The sequence below is a fragment of the Cryptosporidium hominis genome, assembly GCF_000006425.1.
Source record: "Cryptosporidium hominis TU502 chromosome 7 CHRO017014, whole genome shotgun sequence".
Classification (NCBI taxonomy): Eukaryota; Apicomplexa; class Conoidasida; order Eucoccidiorida; family Cryptosporidiidae; genus Cryptosporidium; species Cryptosporidium hominis.
This window is the reverse complement of record NW_667211.1, coordinates 1-10,535: the sequence shown is the minus strand read 5'-3', so window position 1 is coordinate 10,535 and position 10,535 is coordinate 1. Positions and strand designations below refer to the sequence as shown.

The window sequence follows — 10,535 nt, the reverse complement described above, 5'->3', positions numbered from 1 at the left end:
AGAAAAAACTTAAGTTTTACATTGAACAAAAAGGGGGTCCTGAACATGAAATTGAAGAAAATATAGAATAGAAAAAAAAATTAAATGCTTCACTAGTTGATTGGAATATTTCGAGTCTTAGACGGTATAAAATGCATATTTAAGATGACGTGTTTTTCCCGCCTTTAAATTTTTTAATTAAATTACATGCAAAAAATATAAGGTGAGAATAAGGGCAAGAATAAGGAGAAGAAAGCCAGGAAGACCATAGTTAGCTATGAGAGAGAATTTGTAGCTACTAGAGTTGTAGGCTTTTCTAAGTTCTCCAACGGCTTGTTTGGCAGTATATACTGTATTGTCAATGGTAGTTTCGAGGTTTTGTATAGTTTCTCCTTGTTCATTAACCATGGATGCTAGATTTTTGAATATTTGGTTTGCTTCATACATTTGAGATTGTATATGGCCTAATCCAATAGCAGTTTCTTGAGCAATTTGTCTGTCTACCATGTCGAAAGTTTGGTGAGTGTATAGTGTTGGAGGTTTGTAGCGGGACTGTTGTTGTCTAAAGTTATCATCTTCAATTTGAACTTCGTATGAAGAATCTTCATGAGGGAGTTTGTATCCATAGTTGTTATTACGATTGTCAGTTTCATATCCTGTGAATCTGTCAAAATGGTTAGAATATGAATTAGATTCTATTGTAGTTTGTCTGTTTTTTAAATCTTCAACCTTGCGACTTAGATATCCTATTGTATCCAGAGCAACTTTTTGTCGAGCTAAGTAATTTTCAAGAATATTCTTTTGTTCTCTGTATTCAAGAGGATTTCCTGCAAGTTCTATTCTCCAGCTTCTTAAAACATCGTTAATATTTTGGTTAAGTTGCTCAATTTTCTTGAAAATTTGATTAACTTTTTTACAAAGATCGTGACTTACTTTTGAGATTCCTTGACTCTCAGAGATTTTTTCTTCTAACTGAGCTTGTTTTTCTTCTAGCTGTTGAAATAGCTTAGCAATTCTTCTTTCATGAGACTCCGCCCAATCTCTTTGTGTATCTGAAACAAAATAGCTCAGTTCTTCTTCTTCTTCTTCTTCATTTTCTCCTTCACCATCGTGAATTTGAATCTCAAAAACCATATTTTTTTATGTAATAGTTATGAAAGTCTTTCTAAATATTATTCACTGGTATATTACTGTATTCTGACTTTATTTATATATCTGACTAATCAATGAAAGCTTCTATGAACTTTATATTAGATTCCTTTGCCTTTACTTCCTTGATTCTCAGTTCAAAAGGTAGATCTAATATCAACACCAAAGCTATTTCTATTAGAAGCGTATCTTTCCTTATTTATACTCTTAATCTGCTAAATCTGAAAGAGGTTTTTTTAATACTATTATTATTTATTCATTATATACAAAAGTCGGCGCCACAAATTGGCGCCATGGCACATCATTACATGTATGCATGCAAGGACAAAAATTGCATTGACGTTGGTCAAATTTATGAGGAGAGGACTTGAAATAGGAGTTGCAATAAAAGAAGGGGAAATTATTGGATTAAAATTTAAAATTATTTAGAAATAAAATTATAGTCACTATTTTAATTCTTTTTTTTTTTAACACTTTAAGTTTATATTCAAAGGGGTTTGGGCAAGATTAATTGCTGAAAGTTCTTAATAAGAGGGTTAAGCTATAATGAAAGCATTTGGTTAGAGGCAAAAAAGAAAAAAAAGACGGAGAGGTTAGGGACTTGATAAGAGAAATGAGAGTGACTACTAATCAGTTTTAAATTTAAAAGTTTGTATTTTAAATCTTAATAAAAGCTGGTTCTCACAGCTTACCCACAAAAAGTCTAAATTGAAGCTTTAAAGGAAAAAAAAGTGGATAGAAAAGACTAAAGAATGAAGAATACAAGGCTTAAGAAAGTTCAAGTCATAAGAAATCAAAAAGAAAATGAATCTTCAACTACAGAAAGTAAACATAAACTTTTAAGTGAGAGAGATGAGACCTATTATAGTGCAATGAAGCTCGTGGAAGAGAATATGTGGACCAAGTGGGGATTACTCAAGGTAGAACCTGAAACCCAAGAAATACAAATTACTATGTTTAAAATTCTCAATGAACTAGGATTGATGTACCAAGTTAAGTTTGTGAGTATTTATCTAATGTTTTTGATGAGAAACTTTTGGGATCAAGTACTCCTAAATACAGATAAAAGCTTTGCAAACAAAAGTCATGCATATAAAAACAATCTACTCATGGTTTCATGTATATTTATCTCGTCCAATTATGAAGAGCTGGACCCTCCAAGCTACTCTAGAATTGTTCAAATAGTATATGATAGTGGATTTAAGATGAAATCTGGAGAAAAGATTATTAGGAAACAAGTACACATTTTAGAAAGACTTGCATGGGAACTTACAGGGTTTCAAGTCGAACTACCATCTGCTAATTCATTTCTAATGCAAATCATCCAAAACTCCACTTTACCTAAATCAAAGAAATTCAGAGTTTCTAAGCTTTCTACTATAATTATTCACAACTCTCTCAATACTCAAGCTGTTATTAAGTACAAACAATCACTTATTGCCACGTCATCCATTGTCTTAGCTATTACAATAGAATACGAAAAGCAGCCAGAAAAGAAACAAGTACACATAGACGAAGTACTTAAATACTCGGGATACAGTAATAAACAAGTACAGGTGGTTAGAAAGATTCTGGAGAATCTGGTCTCGTCCAGAAAATAGACTACTTTTTATAACTTATATATTGCATATATACATAGATAAATAAATAAGTAAATAAATAAATAAATAAATAAATATATATATATATATATATTTTTATTTATTTATTATGCTTATATATACATTTACAAACATTATTATACAAAACAGAAATATTATAATCTAAAGTTACTTTACAATTCGGACAAATATCCCAAGATACAAAACTATTATCGTCACGACAAGTTTATGTTAATAGGAAAATCTGCAGATTTATTAAATTTTAACCAAATTATTAATATATTCTCCAAATATTATATTTTAGTATAAACAGTATCTATTTCAGACTTTGGCGCCAAAAGTGCCGTCTCAAAGCTGCACAGTGTGTGGAGAATAGGGGAGAGATGAGCGGATCATTTGGGATATATAGTAAAAGACATAGGAAATAAATTACTGTCTAGGAGACACAGAAAGGAAATGAAAATAAAATTGGAGTGAGGTAAATCAGGAAAAAAATGAGTTGGAAATATCATGTATATCCGTACGTGTTTCAATGTGACGCCAAAAAAAAATTAATTAAGCTGGGAGAAATGAGTAAAGGTAAAATAATGGGCCCCTCCAGAGAAGATATAAAAGATAGAAAATCGGCCCAGTAAAATTTTGTAAGACGAGAAAAACCAATGAATAAAAATAAAGCTTTTCCTCTACTATAGTATCTATTAGAAGAAGAAAATAAAAGGAAGAGGTAGGGATTTGGAACTAGGGGTGTTATATAAGTCAGATTTTTTATGAAATTAAAGAGTGCCTTGGTCGATATTTGAATTACCACTATAGAGCTGGTATCTATAGAGCTGGATTCCAAATAATATAAAGATGATGGATAATAAGGTTGCATTTAGTCAGAATGAGTATATTGGAGGTGTTAACCAGAATATTGGTATAACAGGAGAAAAGGCTCAAATAAATGCTCAGAATTCTAGCTCTATGAATAATAACAACAATGTGGGAGGCTCAAAGTCATTTTCAACATGTAGAAGATGGATGATTTCTGGTAGATTTCAAGATATACTTCCAAAAGAGTCATTAACAATGAGCCTCATGGATTGGGAAGACTTATATAGAAGGGAAAGGCTTGCTCAAGTACACCATAGTATCTATACAACTTCAGGATGCTTTCTACAGCTTGATCAGAGACAACTCGTTATGAGCTGGATCAGTGATGTAGCACACAGACTTGCCTGGGAAAAGAGTACTTTTCATATTGCCACTAGCTTAATAGACCAATATATGTTTTGCCTAGAGAGAGATCCAGTTTCCAGAAGAAAGCTTGATAGAAGCTCTCTCGCAGCAACGTTTGCAGCAGCAGTGGTTACAGCTGCCTCCTTAGGTGAGTGCTTGGGCGAGTGTCATGATCGAAAGCATTGTCCTGGATTACCTCCTTTACATAGATTTGTTCAGAGCAGCGGAATTATTCGGTCAAGTAGGGATATTGTTGAGATGCAGATTCAACTATTGGTTCAAACATCCAGATATGGAGGGCCCTCTCTACTAAATAAGACTCCAGCTCATATGACCCTGCATTACTTATCAAGACTTAAACACCTGATGGATTCCCTCCACAACTCTTTATCAGAGGTTCTTCCTGACTCTTCTTGGCCTTTTGGATCCCAGAACAAAGAGAATTTTCCTCAGAATATAACCAGCAATAATAGTAATGGAAAGATTGATGGAAGTTGCAGTAATGTGAACATGATAACTGGGAATCCTGATGAAGTTCTCTGTTGTAAGAAGGGAGCCTGTTGGGCCAATAAGATTGGACTAAGCACAACGGTAGGGCAAGCAGTCCTTGGAATCCGTGAAAAGATAAACTACGCCTACTTATTTGAGAAGATTATGTTTGCTCACGAACTTGCCTTATACTCGGGACTCAACTTATTGGTCCCAGGTAGCAGGATTGCAGCCTGTGTTCTTATAAATATTCTAATAAGTTACGACCCGATCCTCCAATTTCCTTCGCATCAGAACATCCTTTATAACAGTTTGTGCCTACTTGATTATGATACAGGAATCAGACCCTTTATGCCTTATCTTGATCCTCTTGTTCGCAGAGTAATCTCCATGTCAATGGAAAGCATCCAGGCACTGGAGAACAGCGGCGCCGGCGCGCAAACATGCAGGAGCAAAGGCGGGCATTCCCTTAGGGGTGCCTCTTGATGATACATGTTCAGGAGTAATTCTGATACATAAGCACCACGTAATTCCGGAAAAGTTACTGAGTGGACTATGGGTTTCCAACTTGATTGCTATGCATTCGAGGATGAGCCAGCCGAATATAATGACCCCGTTTTCGCTATCATCACCAAGTTCTATTCCGGTTTCCCCGCATTCAAGTCTGGGTTCAGTGAGTGGTTCACCAGGGGCTTTCCAATGCTCCTCGTTGTTTTACTCTTTGGGTGGATCCAGGTGTTACGTAGATGATAATACGCTTGTTCATAGTGTAGGAAAGGGAAGATTTGTGGGTGGAGGAGGTGGTAACAGTGGAAGCAGTGGAAGCAGTGGCAATTTTGCGAATTATGGGATCGGTACGGGCAGTAATAGCAGCGGCAGGAGCGGCACGAGGATTCAATTTTTGGAGAATTCTGATGGATTCTCTGGTAAGAGAGTACTCGCAGAAGGTGAGCACAGTGAGATTCAGTATGATTCTGGCGATTATAAGAGAGACCCTGTGTCCTTGAAGCTCTTCCAAAAACACCAAAACAATGGACATTTTGTTGGAAGCCACTTACATCTTGTCAGTAATAGAGTTAGTGATGACCAACACTTATATACAACATGTTCCACAGCAACCAACTCTCCTCTATTGGGAGGACCTATTTAATATTAGGTTTTATAATAATCTATTTTTGCATTTCTTCTTTTTATTTGTTCAGTATCTTTTTTTCAATTTCTAACATTTATCTTTTTTTTCGGACCTTTATTATCTTTCCTCCTTTCCCACGTAACTCCTTCAGAGGCTGTCAATTTACATGCAGCTATAAAGGTTTCCCGCCTAAACTTTTGGAGTATGGGTCATGTATGGCTAAATAAGTGAAAGAACTTAAAAATTGAATCATTTTTAATTTTTTCAATAAAAAGTTAAGTGGAGTTTTTTTCTTAAGAAAGTTATTTCCGCTTTATTCTTCTGGATGTCACCTGATGGGAGAGGCCAAATAAAAGAAGGAGGAAGGGATAGAGGCCAAGGAAGAGTATGGAGAGGTAGAAGTAGGTATAGCGTGAATGAGCAGACTTGGAATCGTGAAGGATCTTCTCTAACAGATTATAGAGTAGAATCAAAGTTTCATGAAAAGGAGCAACAGAGTCAACCACCTCAAGAATATTTCCAACAGGACAGAATTTGGTACGACTCTTATGAGGATGGAGGTTCTGCTTCTCTAAATGACCACCTTGGGTTTGAATCTGGACTACTATTATATGGAGAAGGAATTCTTGGCACTCATAGGAATCAAACAGAAAGTATGCAAGGATTAGGAAAGCCTTTTAAACGAAAAAGGATCAGCCAAAAAAAAATTCAAAGGTAATATTGACAATGAAAGGTGGGAACTAAGTAGACTTGGAGGATCAGGGATTGGCTTGGGCTCTGAAATTATTGAAAGAAAGGATACCTTATTTTTGAGTGATTTGGAGTTTGATGAAAAGAATAATAAGAAGATCCACATTATTGTAGATAGGACTTACCCAAAATTTCTTAAATCTTGGGAATTAAATACCATCAAATCTCAATTTGAATCTTTCAAAGGAGATCCAGAAACAGAAAATGATGAAGTTAATACTATTAAGGATAAAACTAGTGATATCGCAAAGTTGGCTAGAACTGGAAGCTCTATTTTAAAGACTTTAAGATTGAAAGAAAACAAAGTTAAAATGAGACAAAGATTCTGGGAATTGCAAAACTCTAAAATTGGAGCACTCATTTCCTCAGATAAATCCCATTCTATAGAGGAGAACTCTATTTATCCCCAAGATGGACCCAAAGAAGGCGAATATGAAAATTCCAAACAAAGTTTTGGAGATTTATTTAGAAAAAGCAAAGATATTTCTGAAAATAGTCAAAATACCAGTAACAATTTAAATGAATTTCTGGACCCTGAAAATGATTCAAGGCAAAGAATGTTAATGACTAGACGAAGCCTTCCGGTATATAAAGTTAGGGATTCACTTATAAAGCTTATTGGAGAACATATGGTGGTTGTAGTTGTTGGAGAAACTGGAAGTGGAAAAACTACTCAATTAACTCAATATCTCCATGAATTTGGTTATAGTAAACGTGGAATTATCGGATGTACCCAACCAAGAAGGGTAGCTGCTGTAAGTGTAGCACAAAGAGTTGCAGATGAGATGAATGTGGGTTTAGGAAAAGAAGTTGGCTATACTATCAGATTTGAAGATTTTACAAGTAAATCCACTGTTATTAAATATATGACGGATGGTGTTTTGATGAGGGAAAGCTTAAGTGATCCAGAACTTGAACGTTATAGTGCTATTATAATGGATGAGGCTCATGAAAGAAGTCTTAATACTGATGTACTTTTTGGTATATTTAGAAGTGTTTTATCAAATAGAAGAGATTTTAGATTAATAGTAACTTCAGCTACAATGGATTCTGAAAAACTGTCTTCATTTTTTGGTAATGCTCCAATATTTAATATTCCTGGCCGAACATTTCCAGTAGAAATTGAATACCTTAGATATTTTCCAGATGATTATATTGATGCTGCAGTAAGACAATGCTTGAAGATTCACTGTACTAATCCATTAAGCCTTTTAGAAAATAAGGATAATTCAGATAAAAAGCAGAAAAAAGATGGGGATATTTTGATATTTATGACAGGTCAGGAAGACATTGAAGCTACATGTATTCTTATATCAGAGAAATTAGAGAATCTAATGATCGATGGAGCTGATCCACTTATGATTTTACCTATATATTCACAATTACCTTCAGATTTACAAGCAAAGATATTTAAACCAAGTCCTTATAGAAAAGTAATTGTAGCAACAAATATTGCAGAAACTTCACTTACTTTGGATGGTATTAGATATGTTATAGATTGTGGACTTTGCAAAGTCAAAGTATATAATCCAAAAATAGGTATGGATTCTCTTCAAATTACTCCAATTAGTCAAGCCAACGCATCACAAAGAAGTGGTAGAGCTGGAAGAGTATCTTCTGGAATATGCTATAGAATGTATACAGAACAGACTTTTTTAGCAGATATGCTTCCAAATAGTGTTCCCGAGATCCAAAGAACGAATTTATCAAATGTCGTATTATTATTGAAATCATTAGGATCTGAAGATGTTTTCTCATTTCCATTTATAGATCCTCCCTCATCTTCTTCAATTTCAACATCTTTATATCAGCTCTGGTCTTTGGGAGCTTTAGATGATAATGGATCTTTAACAGATCTTGGGAGACAAATGGCTAGATTTCCTTTAGATCCTCCATTATCAAAAGTTTTACTAACAGCTAATAAACTAGATTGTTTAATTGAAGCAATTGTAGTTGTTGCAATGCTCACAGTTCCAAGTATTTTCTATAGGCCTAAAGATAGACTTGAAGAGGCTGATGCTTCTAGAGAGAAGTTTTCAATACCAGAAAGTGACCATTTAACTCTTTTAAATATTTTTATCCAATGGAAAAGACATGGATCAAATTTAAGGTGGTCAGAAAGACATTTTTTACATCAGAAAGCATTAATACGTGTTGAAGAAGTATTTAATCAGATTGTTGAAATTTATTCAAATATAATGAGTATGGAGACTATTCCTAGGATTGATTGGAAGCCAAATCCTTTATGTTGGGACAATCTTAGAAAAGCATTTTGCAGTGGATATTTTCATAATTCTGCAAGAATACGAGCAATTGGACAGTATGTAAATCTTTCAACCTCTGTTCCAACTTATATTCACCCATCAAGTTCACTCTTTCTTTCAGGAGTAAACCCAGACTATTTAATTTATCATGAAGTAATTATAACTTCAAAGGAATATATGAATGCAGTCTCTGCTATAGAACCTGAGTGGCTTAATTTCTATGCACCTCACATTTTTAAGCTAAACATTAACGACTCTAACAAGGAGGATTTGCTTTCTTTAAATGACCCCTCACAAATAAATGATCAAAAACCTGATTTAGAAGAGCCAGAGAATCTTATGAATGTTTTCAGAGAAAATGACTTGAAGGTAGATGTTCAAAGCTTATCGGCTTTTGAGAATTCACAACAAGAGGTTTTTGACAGATCATCAAGAAAGATTAGAAGCAAAAATAACAAGCATGCACTTTCATTTAGTTTTGGAGAATGAAGAGAAATGAAAAAACAAAAAAAATTAATTCTTGGATATAATTAATTATACTTTTTTTAATTAAATATGGAATAATCAAATTGGCGATAGTTATAACTCATTTAATTTATTTTGCTTTTTATATTTATAATCTTTCTTATTAATTTTCCTCATTACATGTATACATGCAATTTATATACCGGTATGACAATTTTTTAATATTAATTTAGGCGGGTTTTCTGAATAAATAATGTTTTAAAAAAAATATTTGAAAAGGTCAAAAATAATTAGGCGGTAAAAGTGGCAAAATAAGAGAAAAATATTAATTTTATTAGTCAGATCGCGAAATAAGTGATATGAAATAGAGAGATTAGTTGAAAAGAAGTTATTTATGGTATCATAATATTAAATAGAGTAAAGAAGAATCTTTTTTTTGAATACAGGTTTTGAAATAGACTGGAGGATTGGAAATAATATGGGGAGAAGTAAAAATAAGATTATTTGCAATATTAAGCCATCAGATAAAGAATGTAGACCATTAACTTGTTCAGTACCAGAGATGCTGGATGAAAAAGGAAATATTTTAGAGGATAAGTGCGATGAATTAGAAAATAAATATGTACATGAAATTTATGAGACAATGGCAGAGCATTTTTCTCATACAAGAGGTATTCCTTGGCCAAAAGTGAAAGATTTTGTTTCATCATTTGAACCAGGTTCACTATTGCTGGATGTAGGTTGTGGAAATGGGAGGTTCTTGGACTGTATTAAGGATTCAAAAGTTTGTTTTATGGGAACTGATCGATGCAAATCACTTTTAGGATCAGCAATAGCAAGAAATCCCGATTTACAAGTATTTGTTGATGATTGTATGAGACTTAATGTAAGATCCGGAACTTTTGATGGTATTATCTGTATTGCAGTTTTACATCATCTTTCTACTCCTGAGCGTAGAATTCAAGCTGTTAGTGAGTTAATTAGGTGCCTTAGAAGAAATGGAACTCTTTTGATTTACGTTTGGGCTTTTGAACAAAAGAAAGGAACAGTTGGCTCAAGAGACTTTTCTAGTAAAGATACTATGGTTCCTTGGCATTTCCAAAAAAAATATGCAAAAGATGAAAAAGGTGAAAAAATACAAGAATGCACATTAGATCAATTTAGAGAAGAAAAAAATTACCACAAAGAGGCGGGAACACCTGGAAATATAGTAAAAGTTTCTCCAGAAAAATACTTAATTGCTTTACAGAGGTACTATCACTTATTTGAAGAACAAGAAATAGTAGAAATTTGCAATAAAGGTATTGAGAAATATAAAGAAAGCACGAAAGGTGGAAAAAGTTGTGAATCTGATGAGAATGTTACCATAATAGAAACATATTTTGACTGTAATAATTGGGCAATAAAAATTGCCAAAAATTGAAATTGCATGCAATATTATTTGCCAACCACATGTAATTCAATTGGCTGTTGCCCGCCAAAAAAAAA

The 10,535-nt window shown here is 33.7% G+C and overlaps 5 protein-coding genes across 5 annotated transcripts; 4 read left to right on the top strand and 1 right to left on the bottom strand.

Moving 5' to 3' along the window:
• Nucleotides 1-177: 177 nt before the first annotated feature.
• Chro.70082 (syntaxin) lies at nt 178-1,113 on the bottom strand. The annotated part of the gene is made up of 1 exon (XM_661146.1): nt 178-1,113. The coding sequence occupies one exon, from the start codon at nt 1,111-1,113 to the stop codon at nt 178-180; it is 936 nt and encodes a 311-aa protein (XP_666238.1).
• A 767-nt stretch (nt 1,114-1,880) lies between these two features.
• On the top strand, nt 1,881-2,729 carry Chro.70081 (cyclin A). The annotated part of the gene is made up of 1 exon (XM_661145.1): nt 1,881-2,729. The coding sequence occupies one exon, from the start codon at nt 1,881-1,883 to the stop codon at nt 2,727-2,729; it is 849 nt and encodes a 282-aa protein (XP_666237.1).
• An 852-nt stretch (nt 2,730-3,581) lies between these two features.
• Nucleotides 3,582-4,922, top strand: Chro.70080 (hypothetical protein). Its single annotated transcript, XM_661144.1, has 1 exon — nt 3,582-4,922. One exon carries the CDS (start codon nt 3,582-3,584, stop codon nt 4,920-4,922), a length of 1,341 nt encoding a protein of 446 aa, XP_666236.1.
• Nucleotides 4,923-6,629: 1,707 nt separating this feature from the next.
• Nucleotides 6,630-9,071, top strand: Chro.70079 (DEAH-box RNA helicase). Its single annotated transcript, XM_661143.1, has 1 exon — nt 6,630-9,071. The coding sequence occupies one exon, from the start codon at nt 6,630-6,632 to the stop codon at nt 9,069-9,071; it is 2,442 nt and encodes an 813-aa protein (XP_666235.1).
• A 454-nt stretch (nt 9,072-9,525) lies between these two features.
• Nucleotides 9,526-10,470, top strand: Chro.70078 (hypothetical protein). Its single annotated transcript, XM_661142.1, has 1 exon — nt 9,526-10,470. One exon carries the CDS (start codon nt 9,526-9,528, stop codon nt 10,468-10,470), a length of 945 nt encoding a protein of 314 aa, XP_666234.1.
• Nucleotides 10,471-10,535: the final 65 nt, after the last annotated feature.